Source organism: Euprymna scolopes, chromosome 28 (assembly GCF_053919585.1).
Source record: "Euprymna scolopes isolate OS-2025 chromosome 28, ASM5391958v1, whole genome shotgun sequence".
Lineage (NCBI taxonomy): Eukaryota > Metazoa > Mollusca > Cephalopoda > Sepiida > Sepiolidae > Euprymna > Euprymna scolopes.
Genome location: NC_136509.1, coordinates 105,470,562 through 105,487,790, shown reverse-complemented (window position 1 = coordinate 105,487,790; position 17,229 = coordinate 105,470,562). Strand labels below are relative to the sequence as shown.

Sequence of the window (17,229 nt, the reverse complement as noted above, 5' to 3'; positions counted from 1 at the left end):
CTCTGAAGTGTCTCGCCATCCTCCCGCTGCACATCGCTTTCCACCATTTCATTATCCACTGGCCTGATATCAAGAATATGTCTTGGTACTCCATCTACTGCAACATTGTTGCTAGTATTATTCCCAGTTATGCGTCCTCTGCTCCACTGGTACATCGCGCCCCTGGGGGCTTCACCCATACTTCGTCACCGAGTTTGATGGTCTCTGTTGTCTCCGTCTCCCTGCTTGCCGGCTCAACACTAGGATGCCTCCAGGAGTATTTGAATATTGACAGGTGTGGAACTATCCCTTGCTGTTGCTCCGATCTAGGTGACATGTTGTACCAATAGACTGCTTGCTTAGGCGAGGTGTTCCCTCTCTCTGCCACTGCCTTTATTGTCCGGTGGTTTCTTTCTACAATCCCATTGCCACTGGATCTATAGGCAGCTCTAAAGAATTGATGGATATTCCATTTCTTTAGCACATCCGCAACTGCTGCCAATCTAAATGCAGTACCATTGTCGTTTAGAAGCTCTTCCACTGGACCGTGCTCCAGAAACACCACGTCAAGGGCTGCTGCTATTTCACTGCCCATTTCACCTCGCAGCCTTTTCCATAGGGTGAAGCGCCCCGGGCCACAGTCGACCATTGTCATGTTACCCCCCCCCCCCCGGTAATGTGTGACATCAACTGCAACTCTTTCCCAGGTCCCAGTCACACCTAGTTCTCCAGTTTCATGCGCCCTTGGAGCGGGGTCAATTGACTGACATTTGTCACAAGTCCTGACCACTTGTTTCACTTGTTCCTTTGGGACACTCAGATCAACTTTTCTCACCAGGTCCTCTCTGCCCCCTTATGTTGCAGATTGTGCAACTCTTGCACCCCAGAGTTATCCAGATGAGTCACTGCAGCAATATGCTTTTTTGTTGGCACAAGCCAGCTTTTTCTCACTCTTGTGAGAGCATCGGCTTTGTTCTTCTCAGAGGCAACCATGATTACGCGCAGCTTCAAAGAAAGCTCCTGCATCAGCTCACCCAGCATCGCGCGCCTGCGCTTCACTAGTATCTCTGCTGCCCCTTTCGTTCTTATCCTTTTGTTATGTGAAATCATCGATTTCAGCCAAGCAAACACAGTGGCAGAGTCTGTTTTAACATAGATGTTGTGTAGTCCCCATTTTAATAGCTTCAAGTGTTTCTAGTTTAGGACAGCAAAATTAAAGAAATATAAAAAAAATTCATATTTGCAAGCCAACAACCTCCAGGTTTGAGATCACCACTGACACCAACCTTCGTCTGTCTGCCTCTCTCCGACCTAACCTGTCAACTCCTTTTATACATGTCTCCCACGTGATTTTGCGTGACTTCCACCAGAGCACACCTTTTAAAACTATGAGCGCCATCTTGATTTCTCTCTTTCGCCCAACCTCGCCTGACACACACGCGGTAAGACCTCTGTTCATTTGATCTTTTTTTTCCCCTTTCTTTTTTTCCTTTCCTTCTGGTAACTTTAAATAACACTTGCAAATCAAGATGGTTGACATATGAACTCGTTTTTAAATATAACTACTAAATGTATTGGATGTTTTCAATTCTTCTCTTTCTATATTGTATTTCTTTTAGTCTGTCTATCAGTTACTCTTTTTCTTGGAAACTACTTAGCCGATCTGACTGAAATTTTGTATGGACCTTTTTTGATAAGGTGTGACGAATAAAGTATTATGGCATTCGTTTAATGTACAGTTAGGGATTAACCACCACAATACCACATTTACTCTAGAAGTTTGGCATAAACCACTCATTCTAAATCTAAGTCAACAGGCTAAAACCTTTGCCCGTTTTTGATGGACTAAAAAGTCTAGTATTTATAAATTTATTTTCAGATTTTAAAATTCTTTAAATTCTTTTTAATTTTGAATTTTATTTATGAAAACTTTTTGACAACAATCTTTAATTTGATTTATTCTTTTCTTTTGTTCGGCAGCTTGAAAGAAGCGTGTATCCTGTTGACCTTAAAGGTTGGATCAGCCATTTTGTTGAAACAAGTTTTGGAGCTTGCAGCAGATCGTGGAATGGCCAACGGAGATCCAAATGCAACTGTGACAGACCCGAATGCATCGTTATACGAGATTGGGGTGTTCAAGCTGAGCCCCGAAAAAGCTTTAGAAATCATTAGTCATAGAACCAACTTATCATTAGGATAAAAACTTTGAAGTATTCTTAGACATTTCTTTTACTGCTGTCCATACACTTATATATATATTGTACACAGAAAATATATATAAAACTTATATTTAATATATGTGCAATATATTATATAGCATATAAATTATAATTTATATAATATACTTCAAAATCAAGAAGTAAGAATTAAGTTTATAAGCCAAAAATTACTGTAGGATAGAGAGAATATGAATATTAATATCTATATAGTAATCCCAGCCAGATTATAAAGCTCAATACAACTAAACTAGGAAATAGAGCTTGTCATAAAAGAAGAATACAATTAAAGACTGTAAATTATAATTTACAAAAATTTATTATTCAACAGGATACTCAAAAAGAAATATTAAGATTTCCTTAATCTGAAGAGTTTCAAAGAATGCGTTCTTTTTATCAGAGGAAATGAATATAGCGAAGCTATGAATTTGCTGGTACTGGCATAAATTGAAACTGCATTATATGAAAATTAATTATATATGCAAAGAAAGTTCATGAAGTGAAAAACGAAAAATTTCTTTTTAAGTATTCTGTCGAACAATAAATTGTAAATTATAATTTACAATTTTTAACTGTGTTCTTTTATAATATGCTTCATATATAAAACACACACGTTTTTTGCAGAATTTGCCATAAATGTAGTTTTTATACTACTACTAAGGTCTACTCATGTATTGAGCATTGTTGAAATAAATACTGAAAATATATATATATATGCAATATATACTATATGTGTATATGAAATAGTAATAAATTATGTATAACATGTTGTAAGAAATTAAGATAGAGTGCTCGATTAAGAAAATAAGAGTATGTAATATGTGTTTAGTTCAATATAAAATTGAATGATTAGACTTGCGTACCTTTGGATTTCCTTGTCATTAGCAATTGAGGGACAACAAGCCTTCATCAAAATGCATACAATTTGACAAACTTTGAAGGCTGGTTGACTTTCAATTGTTAACACCTAGGAAATCTGAAAGTATAAGAGCCCATTCATTCAAATTTGTATAATATTGAAATAAACACACACACACACACACACACACACACACACACACACACACATATTACTGGCTGTACATAAATTTATTTTGATCATGTTCAAATTGTGCTTTGTACAAAATTTTAGACTTTTATGTAATGAGCGTTCCTATGAATTTAAGAATCTTTTCTGGTTAGTAATTTTAAAAGTGCCTGATATTTATTTTCTTAGTTCAATGATAAAAAGAAAACAAATATTAATATAAAAATTAAAAAAAAACACAAAGAAATATAATTTAAATGTTACAACATGAGTTTTGTCAGTATCTCTACAAAATTCAAATCCATCTTCAGCAACAAAACAAGTGAGACTTATTGAGAGGTTGTGTCCTGTATAGCTGAATGTATGCATTCTTTAAGTCTAATTAAATTATTGAATTTTTGCTGATATATTTTTGATTTGATAAAAGCCCATATCAGAAACGAATCCAGGAAAGTTCAATTTGAAGAAGATAGAAACCTTGTTTAGTACCTCCTCATCAAATCCATTGATTTGAAAATCAATCGCGTAATTTTGGACAATTAGAATGTAAGGGACATTCTATACATAGACGACTCAAATTTGGGGCAGAGAACAATTTGAATGAAAGTCTTGTTGCATCCGTTAAAACATTCACGCTTGCTGAAATTTGCCAAAACTACACCTATTGTCCTTCTCCACATACATGTACCTCAACTTCTGATGAGTTGCAGTGCACTTAAGCATAGTATACAATAATTTCATTTTTTAACATGATCATCACATTTCAATATTGAATTTGCATAAAAGATTTCAATTTCATCAAAATAAGTACTTAATTTATGTACATCCTGTATATAAAGCATATTCATAAATATGTGCAATATATATGTGTATACATGTGTGTGTGTGGTGTTTTTATTTAATTTCAAGTAAACAATTTACATGGTAAATAATATTGAGCACTATTAATAACTTTGTTAAATAATTCATTGTTTTTAATCCCTTTAACCTAGATAGAATACATATATATATATATATACAGCAATAAATCTATAATTTCAGTTAAATGAAAATATTACTGCAGTTCCATGGCTCTATAATTCATCAGAAATATTTATGTTTCTCAACAATGATATACATTTGAATGAAAAAATCAACCTTATTTTTTTAAGTGTTTAAATGCGACATTTGTAAATTTAAGGCACAAAATGCTATTTTTTCATTGCTGAAACTTTTTCATAAGGAATCGAGAAATTTTTAGCAAGAATTTTTTTTTTTTTAGAACTCAGGTTTTTACTTGGTATTTTTCAATAAAATGTTCAATATTGTTGAATTATTTAGTGCAATATGAATTACCTAGCCATAAAACTGCAGTAAAGTGTTGTTTTAAATAAGTCAAATTACCTATGAATTTTATACAACTATCTGAAAAGATTTTGAGTTTATTATATGTAGAAACATCTGCTGTCTTGGTGCTGCTTTAGAATTGAGAATTCGGATAAATATGTATTATATATATATATATATATATATATATATCTATCACTATATTAGATAAAATATGTATAATATATATATTAGGCATATATAATATATATAATTTAAAAATGAGCCAAAATGAAAATTAAATCAGTTTATTTTTCAAGATAAATTTTTGAACACGAATGTGTCCAGGTTTGTTAAACTTCTGAAATACTCTCCCTCCATTATTTGGACTAGAAGAATTTGAAATTTGTATGGATTGAACCTTGCATCTAATTTGTAAAATATTGTTTACATCCAATGTTTCAAGTGATTGTTAAAGAGATTTTACCAAGAGTTTTTCTTTCTTGTTCCATTCTTTCCAAATTCTCATTAGTTCATCTGTTTGGATAATTTGGACATCACTTGAAATAAGTATTTTTTATATGCAACATTTTAAAATGACTTTGAATAACGGCAGCATTTATTATAATTAACTTTTTTTTTTTTTTAATATTTCTAAATTGCTGAAGAATTTCTTCCATGGTTAGAGCTAAAATGTGTCAAATAAGGAAATTAAATCTGAAAAAAAAAAACCTATTTTATATATACTTTTCTCTATATCATTTCTTCAGGCATTAGCTTTTACTTTTTATTTATATATATTTTTCGACTTTATCTTTTTTTTTTAATTTGGATTCATATTATTGGATGTATGTTATTCTCAGACGCAAAGAGTGAGGATGGCGTGATCAACCAAATAGATGTTTCCTATAAAATTGGTTCAACTTAATTCAATTCCTATCAGATTTCTTGTAATCAACATGCACAGTAATACCATCAATTAGAAGTTTCCTAAAACTCGAGGTAAAAATAACACTTTTTCTTCTATCAATTGTTTACAATAGGTATTGTTTTAGCATTAAAAAAGGGTTGATATGCTATTAAATAGAATAAAATCTTCTCGAATTAGGGTCCATGGAAAGAATTTCTCTGACGTTTCTAAATAATTTTTTGCTTGTTGCCATTGTTTTATCATTTTATTATTAATTTATTAATTAAACAATTTCCACAGTGACCCCTCCTCTTCAAAGCCCGTTTTTGTTTTCTCTTGAGAAAATGTTTTGTTTTGTTTTTTTCAGAAGAATTTAAAAAACAAACAAGAAAAATCAATATGTGCCCAAAAGCTGGGCCTTGATACACGTTTCAATGCCTGAGGGGAAAGAAATACAGCTACCAGACATTAGTTGTCGAATATTTTCATTTGTAGTTTAAATGGGCCCAGAAATGCTGAGAATTAATGTATTAATTCTAGTGTAGTTGGTTTTAGAATTATATTTTAGACAAATTTACTTGTCTCTCTGAAAAAAGATAAGTCTGATGAAAACAAGTTAATGTGTTATAAAATGATGTTTCTGAATTTTTGAGATGAGGATTGGTTATTTGTATTATTTGGATTCATTCAAACAATAAAAGGTTGGAGGTTACATCAACCAAAACATTGTGAAAATCTCACTCAAGATGAGAACAGTAGTCTGATGGATCCAAATAATACAAATTGTTGTTAAATGTTTTACCTGGAAATATTTGAGTGTTCCTTTTTTTTTTTTTTTTTTTTTTTTTTTGCTTAGTTTTTTGAAGATCAATGTTTTCTTTTATGAGTTAAATATAATTTGAAGATTCTTTATTTTGATTAGCATTTTTTATTTTTAAGGTTTTTTTTTTTTTTTGGTTTTTTTTTTCTTTTAATTTCCAGGATTGTTTAACTTTAGTACAAAAAAAAAAAAAAATAGAAGTCAACAAAATTAAATCGAAAATATTTTTACTAATATTTTATTCCTTTTATTGACCATGACAATATTTTTTATCACTTTTATGCAAAAGATGTTATTTACAAATGAAGGTGCTAGTCTCAGGGTTGGAGAGTTTAAGGGTAATGTGTGTGATTTATGAATTTGCATTATGACAGTATTAAAGGGTTAAAAAAGGGATGCCCAGAAAGTATAAAAAGGAGGATACAGATGCCAATCAATACAATGCTATTAACATATTTATTTGTACTTGCAGCGGCATTCATCCTTTTCAGATTGAGCTCACTTCTTTCCCGGCAGAACCATGACAGCCCATGCGCAGTGGTATTAAAAAACGTTGCAAAATATAGTTCCTATTTACTTTGCCTCTCCACGAGGGCAGAGTTAGACATTAAGGTCGTTTTTTTAATGTGGAGAAAGGAACAAAAATAAAAAATTGTCTCAGTCGTGAAGGATTTCTCCACTACTAATCCAGAACAAAGAATTGAAGTGTAGCATTAGAACAGATACTACACTTGTAGTTAATTAATCGCAATTCCACCATTTGAAAACGAACCACAGAGAAAGAATTATTGTTTGTTATATAGAAAAGTGCATAAAACATCTTGTGTGTGTGTATGTAGCACATGGTGAAGAAAATAGCACATAGAAAATTAGGAACAATAAAGACAATTACACACAGTTGCTTGGTTATACACAATTATTGTGAAGACAACCACACATAAGGAAAATAATACATAAGAAAGTTAAAAGTCCGGGTTAGTTGAAAACGGACGGGAATGGTGTTCATTCCTCCATTTTAAAAGTCCCTATGCTTCTGGTCCTTAATCTCGTGAGAAATTACAATAATTTAAAGTCTCTGACTGAGATAAAGGAGGCAACTTTGCCCTAAGAGGTAAAGAGTTACTCCCCTTATATGTCGTCCTAATATTGTTGCTAAAGAATAATGTTATAACTGATATATAAAGAGACACTCTTCATAAAAAGCGGGAGGAACAGTTTAATAGTGTTGGAGCCTCAAAAAAAAAAAAGGGGGGTGCTTGTTTACATTGGTGGTCTTTTAAACCAACACATTTCAGGTTAAAACGTTATTATGTGCTTATATGCCATGGTGAAATTAGTATAAATTCTGAAAATTCTGAAAAATCATCCAGTAGAAATATATAATTACAAGTAAAAATATATTTTATTGAATTATTGAGTTTTATGTTTTGATGTGGAAGGTTTGTACAGCAAATTTAGTATGACAAACTGACTTATCTCCCTTGGCTTAAATTGAATTAAATTAAAGGTTTGTCATTTTAAAATTGACCCTAATTATGGATGATGTTTTTAACAAATGCATTTCTTGAATAATTTTTTGTCGTTTTTGGTATTTATACTAATTTTGCAATGATATGTAAGTACATAATGTTTTCACCGGAAATGTGTTGGTTTAAAAGATCACCAATGAAAGCAAGTCCCTAAAAAAGTCTTTATATTTTCAACATTTTTTTTTCACTGGTCTCCATACTATTATATTAAGTGCTTGGTAATGAGGGAGGAAAACAGAAACTGAATGAAAAGTAAATGCATTGATCAAAATAAAGGAAAGGTACAAATAAGATGTTTATTGAAAGTCTTGTTATGATATAAAAAATATATGGATGCTGTTGATGTCAACCCATTGATTTAATGGACACAAAAATATATTTGTAGGTGGAGGTCGGTTTATGTATTTCATGTGTAAAGAACAAATTCACAATTGTTTGATGCGTGAACAGGAAACTAATCTTGCTAGAAAACATCCTGTTGACTGAAGTTAAACTGATCTCGGTGAAAGATGTCTCCTGGAAAGAGAGGGTCGGAAGCATCATGTTGACTTATTGATATCTGTCTAGGCCTTGTCATTTTCTCTTGTTGTCGGTTAGCTAAGATGTTTATATGGTAATGGATTAAAAGCTGCTAGTTCAACATTTATTGATTCAAAATTATAAATTTGTATGAGATCTTATCATGAGTAATGTAACAATGTTCATAAAAGTATTTTTATTTTGTTTCTTGCTTGGATTATGTATGTGTCTTTGTCTATTTACCTCTCCATAAGGGTAAAATTAGACACAAGGCCAGTTTTTAATGTGAGGGGAAACTCCCAGCACTTCAAGAAAGGAATACACTGGATTGGGAGAAAAAAAAGTAAACCTTGTCTCCGTATAGAAATATTTCTCTTTCAATGACTAAGGACAGAAAAAAAAATGAAGTGTAAAATCAGAAAAGATACTACACTTTGTTTCTAGTCAAAAGGTTAGGGAAAGTTATTATCTTATTCAGACATAATTTAAATTAAAAAATAACGGCATACCAACCTCCCTTAAATTTATTTCAGAAAATTGTTCTTACTATGACTGCAATTACATTGTAAATAAAATTTGCTGCTTATAAGCATAAATGAAAATTTAAAAGAAAAAAATAATTTTGTCTTCAAAAATTTTTATCTGGTACATTAACTCGAGCAGATCGGGAGCGGGGTGGGGGGCATATATCTTACATTTTTTTCATAAAATATTTTCCAACAATGAAAAAAAATAATGCAATTGTAAAGTTTTGGAATTTTTGAGATAAGAATTGATAATTTGAATTATTTAAACTACTATTCTCATCTGGTCTTCAAAAATCTTTATTTGGTACATCAACTCGAGCCAATCTAAGGGGGTGGGGGACGCATATCCCTCTTAGATCTGCTCCCCTCAAGTATTTTTTCTGTCCCTGCTCTCAAGTATTTTTTCCTATATTTTTTTTCTCATAAAATATTTCCCAACACTGAAAAAAATAATGCAATTGTAAAGTTTGGGAATTTTTTTTAGACGAGAATTGATAATTTGAATTATTTAAACTGCTATTCACGTATAGTTATTTTCATGGCAATTCATGTAAAGAAGATTGGAGATTAAATTGGATGAAATGTGAAAAATAACAATCAAAATGAGAATAGCAGTCTGAATAACTTGGACTGTAAAGTGCCAAATGCTGTTGAGTCAGATAGTTTCTTGTTTATATCGGTACATTTACTTGTTGGTGGTGTTGTTGTTGTTGTTTATTGTTGAGCATCATTAATTCATTTCGAGTGAATCAGATGATTATTATTGGCGTTCGTTTCTCTGATAGCTTTCTAGTTAAAATTCTTCATAGAAAGACATCAGGGGCTTATGGGAGGGATTATGTGAAGATTGCCAACATCTGTGTTTCTGTGGAACAAATTGGATTCGAATTTGGTACACCCAGATTGTCAGTCCATGTCATTAATCACTTAGCCACTATCACCTCTCCGTTGCTAGTGCACATATGTGCAGGCTAGTCCAAGGTGACAATTAGCCTACACTATTGCAGAAGTCCCATAACCTGATATAAGGAAAGTTACATGAAATGAGGAGACAAAACTTTATCGGGAGCATCTCTCCATAAAACATTGTAATCTTTGCTCCACCTTGGTATTTACCTTTCTTCTACCACAAGGTCAGAAGTGAGGAAAATAAGCCAGCACATACAAAGTGGTGACCTTTGGCTCCATAAAAATTGCATGAACAGCTTCATCAGCATTCCCAAGGAAGGGCACCTCAGTTAGAAAAATTACTTGATCCGCATAGACTGCTTACAATGTTTGTATGATTTTATTTATATAGTAGCTCTACATGCATATTAAGTACTTTTGAAGAAATATTGGGTTTTAGTTTATATTAGCAATATATCTGAACTTAATTAATCAATTTATATATATATATATATATATATATATATATTAAATGTTTTTAACTTTTTCAAAGTGTTTAACATGTTTTGATAACTACTTGCTCTTATATATATATATATATATAACACCAGGTTAAAGGTATTCAAGAGTGATAACTAGTGAATTTCAGGAAGTTATTAAGTGCTTAATAAAAGAAGAGCAAGATTTTTATTAGTATAAGCATATATATATATATATATATATATATATATATATATATATATATATATATATTGGACTATATGGTTTCTGCTTCAAGATAATACTGTTACATATTAATGTGGATAGATTGAATAAGGGATATCTTAGTACATATTAGCAATTATATGGGAATTGCTGTAGACAAAGAGTCAGTCCTGGGTGTGACTTTAAAAGAAATCCAGTGGTGAGGGTCCCATTTAATGACTGTGGGGAATGTGTTGCCTCTTAGTTACCATTGCTCTGAGGTCTACTTTGGCCTGGAGTGATAATATCTAATTAAGCTATTTTAAGATACTGGTTTCCTGACCTAAAATGTACCAAACATTCACATTGTTGGGTTTTTTTTTTTTTCTTTCCCTTTGTGAAACTCAATCATGTTCAAAGTCAAAAACAAAAAAAAATAACAATTTTCTTCTATAAAACAATCAAACCAAACACTATCACTAAATATTTGAAGATATAAAGAACTTTAAGCATAAAAACTTTTACCTAAATTATTGGATTCAGCATTAAATAACCCAAAAATGGTTGATCATAAAATAAAACAACCAAACCAAACCAACCGAAAGGTGAGAAGAGTTCAAAATGTTGACCCTATCTGACAATATGCAAGGTGTGTTTGAAAACAGGATTAGTGCCACAGACACTTTATTTCTATTCTGAACAAAAAACATGGTTGTCTCCCTTTAAAGCAATTTACACCCTCCCTCTCATCTTTTACTGCCAAGTTTCTATGCATTGTTAGAAGGGTTCTTCTGAGATGCTCTCTATTCCGTCCTTATGCCCATCTCCATGGCTTCGTGTCTTCAATATGAGTTACCAACCTTTGAATTTTTATTTAGAGTAAAGGGTTTCTTATGAATTCATTTCAGTCGACATGGTAAGACTGAGACGGTTGTTTGATTTGCTATTTGCTTCCTCTCACTGTTTCTTCTGAACATTTGAAATCATTTTGTCAGACATATTTCTTACACACATGATAGCGGGGAGGAGAGCACATACGTTGGTTTTTATTATCAAGAGAAGAATAACGATTATTCACTTTCATTTACTCTAATCAAGAAGATCTATATAAATATCAATGAAGAAACAAGTAATACAGCAATACAAAGCGCATACCATGAATTCAGCCTAATCACTTCAAGAATGGAAAAAACCTCTAATAAGTCTTGAAAGAATGGATACCTCTTTTTAAGTGTAATGTGAAATTGTGAGGCAAGGGTTGTGCAACTCTCAACCACATCTCTCCTGAGTTGGCACTGCCCGAGTCCAGTGGCAAGGAGAAGTCCAGAACAACTGGAAATAATGCTGAGATAAGCAGAGAGCACACACAGAATCTGGAATACCTAAATGAGCTCCCATTTTAGTACTAACCAGACTCCACATTGCTTAACTTTGGTGATCTAACAGGAACAGTATGTCACTCAATTAATAAAAATCAATAGATCAAAATGCACAACTAAATTGGTCACCCAACTTCCCAGACTCAACATTGCTTAACTTTAATGATCTAACACAAATCGGTGTGGCAAGGTGATTATGTTGTATTCAAGAATGGTAAAAACAATATCCAAAACACTTTAATTACAGAAGAAAAAAATAGAAACGGATTCGGTTTATTCACTTTCATTGACAAATAGGGCATGTCTTCCAATATTCATATTCTTTTCATTCATTGCTTGTATTTACTTGTTCTTCATTATTCATAGCTCAATGATCTGAAAGAAAGTAGGTGAAAAACTAAGAAACCTCTGACCATTAAATTTGATGTAAGGCAAATGTAATAATTTTCTTATGATTTAAAAAAAAATCTTTTAATGATGAGCTTTAAAACTACTAAAAATTCTTTCCCCAAAAAGATTTTATTAATTTGAAACTATTAGAAAACCAAAATATGTTATGAAATATTTTATTAAATGATTAAAAGTATTATTACTTTAAAAAAAATCTTTTCTGAGACTTTTCATGTAATACACATTTGTCAAATAAGACTTGGTTAAAAAATGATTTTAATCATTCAATAAAATATTTCATAACATTTTTTGTGTTTTTTAATATTTTCTAATCAACCTCACAAAATCTTTTCAAAGATGTGATCAAACTCCTATTTATAATTTGCACCAAACCATGCTCATACACATGAACTTCAGACTTACAACAACTTAACAATACCAGACATATCATTTTCTCTTCATGAGGGGTTGAGCCCTCAGGGTTCATACCACAAGAAAAATGAAGAGAAAAAAAAACATTCAAAAACCAACAGTCTTCTTTGATAAATGGGGTACTACACAGACAGTCTCAAAAAAAATTTTTTTTAATGATTATAATCATTTAATAAAGTATTTCATATTTTCTGGTTTTCTAATATTTTAAAATTAACCTTATGAAATGTTTTCAAAGACGTGACCAAATTCCTATTTAAAACTTTATTAATTGCAGTAATTCGACATTGTCTGTGATTCATTGCATTCAGATTTATTTAAGAATTATTTTTGTTCTATAACCACGCCCGTTTTTTTTTTTTTTTTTTTTTTTTTTTTTTGCTTTTTTTTTTTTTTTTAGGTTCAGTGTGAAAGATAAATAAGGAACTTTAACTCTTACTATAAAATAAGTTATTCCTTTTGGCTGATTTTTCTCTTTAAATAGATGTTTAAGTATATCTTCATAGCGTGTGTAAATATCTATATAAATATTTGTTTACTAAAATTTATTAAAGTACATTAATTTATTGTTAACTAGTGGGGACCACGGCGTTGCCCGATTGTTTGGAGGTGTTTGTGTAAAGGGGGAGGGCAAAGTGAAGAATAAGCAAAGTAATAAACCTGTAATAATAATAATAAAATAAAAAAACGATGTTTAAAAAAAAATTAGCAAAACAAAAAGAAAACAGCGAACAAACGTAAAACTTGTTTAAAAAAGCAATCAGAAAAACAAAAATTAAAAATCATAGGAAAACGTGTTCGGAAAACCAAAAACAAAAAAAAACACAACAAAAAGCCAAAAAAATAAATAAATAAATGACATAAGTAACCCTTCGATTTAGTTAATTCCAGTTTTTTTAAGCAACTATGAAGTAGGAAAATTCAAACCGGTGTTCCTTTGTAACTGTTCCTTGTAAACGATCCTGCAATGGTGTTAAGTGGTGGCGGGGAAAGGAGGAATTTAATAGAGAGAAAAGATTTTACCACTTCCATTGATGTTAACCAATTTTGGTCGTGAACTCTCAGCAGAAAAAATATAGGAATCTACGATTATCGAGGAAATGAAGAGGTAATAGGCCTATAACACACCTCAGATATTGTGCTGCAGTTTGTGCATATTGCATTTGCATGAAATGCTTTGATTTTTAATCCTATTAAGGTCAAAATCAGAGGGGAAAAAATGAGTTCATTTTATATATATAGATAGAAAAAATGAGTTCATTTTATATATATAGAAGAAAAAATGAGTTCATTTTATATATATAGAAGATATATAGAATAGAAGAAGATAGAAGATAATATGTTGCAACAATAACAAATGAAAATTGGCTAATCAGGTTCAATTTGCCAGATTAAATGCTATTTAAGATTAACTATTAAAATCCGTCCAATATGATTTATATACTCCATGATTAAAAGCTATGCACCTTTTTCTTCATGGTAAAATCATCTACTGTATAATGTAGACCAATGTAGATGTGTATGTGTGTGCTGTCATGCAAAAATCAACGCGTAAAACACCTAACTTTTTGTAGGAAGTGATGAGAGCAAACAAGAAAGCAAATAACAAGTCAAGCAACCACCTCACACTTACCCCAACAACCTGAAATGATTCTGGAATTAAAATCCTCCACTCTATAATAAAAGGTCAATGGTGGGTATTTTTTTTTTTCTTCTTTAGTTCATCAGAAATGAAAAAATGTAATTCTCTGGTTTTTATATGAATATTTTAGTAATAGATCTAGATAAATAGTGAGTGCAAACATTAGCAAAGCATAATTCATTTTTTTTTTTTTTACAGAAGTTATACAATAGTATGAACTATTTGAATATCACAAAAGATGAAAACAACAAAAAGTCTTTTTGTTTCCTTTGCTGGATTCTCCATTTATTTTATTTATTTGTTTAGTATTATCTGTAATATTAGTGTAATAAGCGCAGAACGGCATTGCTCTCTATGTGGTCAACCTCTATTAATATCCATCGTTTATTATTTTAATTTTATATCCCCCCCCCTTTTTATTCTGCTATTTTATATTTCATCTCTTGTAGTACTTCAATACTTTATATACTCGTCATCTATATGTGCATCTTTGAAATAAAGATTGACCATTGGAGTCTTCTTTTGATTTTTTATGTTCTCTAGGGGTTAATAGTTGTATCAAATCTTGACAACTAACACAACTGCATTTTAGAAACAAAAATCAGGGTTACTTAGCTGGTCCCTACTGCTTAGTTACATGTAGGTTTTTTTTCTTCTTTTTAGCAAGCTTCAGTATTGAGTTTGCTACCTTTCAAACTATGGCTTGTAACTCCACTAAACATTGGCTTGAAAAACAGAGCCTCCAGCCTTCCAGAGTTTTTTAAATTTAATCCGAGTTTGAGGGCCAGAAATCCTATTCATTAAGCAGAACCAGTAGGGTAGTTGGTTGATTTACTTCCCACTTAATAGTGATTCACTTTTACCCTGAATAAAAACATTTTACTATGAATGATAAACTTGTATCTTGATTTTTTTCTTTCTTTATAATTTTATAGTCCACATTATAAGATACTTAATTATTTTTTAACAGCAAAATGTTTTGCTGCATATTTTAAGTTTTATTATAAAATAATATTTATAATTTAATGTTCATTAATTATAGGCAAAAAAATGTATGTTATTTATTTTTTTTATCAATTTTTTTCAACCTTTTTGTGAATTATTTTATGCCAAAATACAATATCTGTTTTAAATATATAATTCAGTAACGATAAAACCGTTATTTTACACAAGGCAAGATTAAGCAGTGGATTAATACTCTTCCAAAAGATATAAACTTCTTCTCAAAAATGTTTATTTTATTCATGTACTTGCTTATTTTATTTATTTATTTTTTGTCATCAAATATCTTTAGAAAATACAAGGCTGCATTTTATAACATAAGTATTTTGCAGGGTTTTTTTTTTTTAATTTTTGTTGTTCAGTGCAGCATTCTGACATACATGGTCTGCCTAGAGAATTTTATAGTTCTGGTAGTGAAATGATTCACCTGAGGAAAGTATGAAAGCATTAAACATGATTGTAATAAATCTATTTGATTTAAATTTGAGCTTTCTGTTCTATAATTAATTTCAGCCACCATCTAATCATGATATACCACTTAATATTAATAAAACGATGAGACAATTTCATGTGTGTTTTTCTTTTTTTCTGATAATTATTTCTATCATTTTTTGATACTTATGCATTATACTGACCACATTATCATCAGCATAATGAAAACTTTTTTTTTAATGTTTAAAACGTTTACAAACAGTTAAAAATTAAGGAAAAATATAATCATAATTGCAAATAGTTATTTCATAGCAATTTTAATTTCAGGTACTTGTGCAGTTTTACAGACGATGCAGAAATAATAATAATTAGAAAACCATTCTTAGGGAATGGATTTTTTTTTAACTATCCTACACTTTCATCTAACAATTCAATAAAAAAAAGATATTTAAAAAAAAAAGGTTTAATAAAGAAAATATACAATTTGCCAATTGTTAGTTGCTGCAATTTCAATGACCAAGCTTTTCAGCACCTTCAATTTGACAAGATACACTTGAAGATCAGGTTACATAGGCCAAAACAGTGCACAAATTACACTCAAGATGAGAGCAGTAATCCAAATAATCCAAATAATATAAATTATCAATCCTCATCTCAAGAGATACACCTAAAAAAAGCTTAGAAGTTACATCGACCAAAACGTAAAAAATAAAACTCAAGGTGAGAACAGTAGTCCAAATAATCTAAATAATATGAATTATTAATCCTCAACTAAAAAAAAGCGGAAACATAATACCCACAAAATTAACAATCTTACAATCAACACTCTGGATTATCTTTATGATCTCCATTTAGCTAACACACATTGATGTGCCTACAAATCTGCAACTTAGCATCAACCTGGTGTTCATTAAGTAAAATAAAGTATTTTTTTTTTTTTTTTTTTTTTAAACAAAAAAATGTCTTTATCAGTTTTTTTATGCAGCCATTTTTATTTTCAGCTCATAGGCTCATCCTGTCTGACACAGTACAATTAAGAGGCCAGTCTACGGATTAAGACTACACTTCTCAGACGAAAGCAAAGAGATGCCAACTGGACATTCAAGTTCCAGATCAATACTACAGTTTTGTGAATCTTTAAACACAGTGTGCGTGTAAAATAATTGACAGATCAACTAGCTGGAACTAGTGTTGGGGCAATTAACTGGAATTGAAAAAAATCAGGACTTTTTGATTATTAGAATTGGAAAAGTTTTAGCTTAATTTCTGATTGCAAAAACCTTATTTTGCTTTAAAACTTCATTTGGGATATCTTTGCGTTTTGGAGCTTCTGGCAGGCTGTTTAATCTTCAACATTTGAGTGCAAATTCAAAAACCTTCCACACTATCATTCGTGCGTTATTGTATGCAGATGATGCAGATTTTGTTGCTCACACAGGGAAAGACATTCAGCTTACAGTAGATAAATTCTCAAATGCATGCAAAGCTTTCAGTTTGATCAGTAGTTTGAAGAAAACCGTTGTTATGTATATACCAAAGGCATCTTAA

The 17,229-nt window shown here is 30.9% G+C and overlaps 1 protein-coding gene across 1 annotated transcript in view; it reads left to right on the top strand.

Moving 5' to 3' along the window:
• The window catches only part of LOC145249768 (RAD50-interacting protein 1-like), a 70,015-nt gene extending 67,251 nt beyond the window's left edge, over nucleotides 1-2,764 (top strand). Inside the window, exon 14 of the mRNA XM_080111692.1 lies at nucleotides 1,960-2,764. Coding sequence (XP_079967818.1) covers nucleotides 1,960-2,179 — 220 coding nt within the window. The 3' untranslated portion in view covers nucleotides 2,180-2,764. The remainder of the gene's footprint in view (nucleotides 1-1,959) is intronic.
• Nucleotides 2,765-17,229: the final 14,465 nt, after the last annotated feature.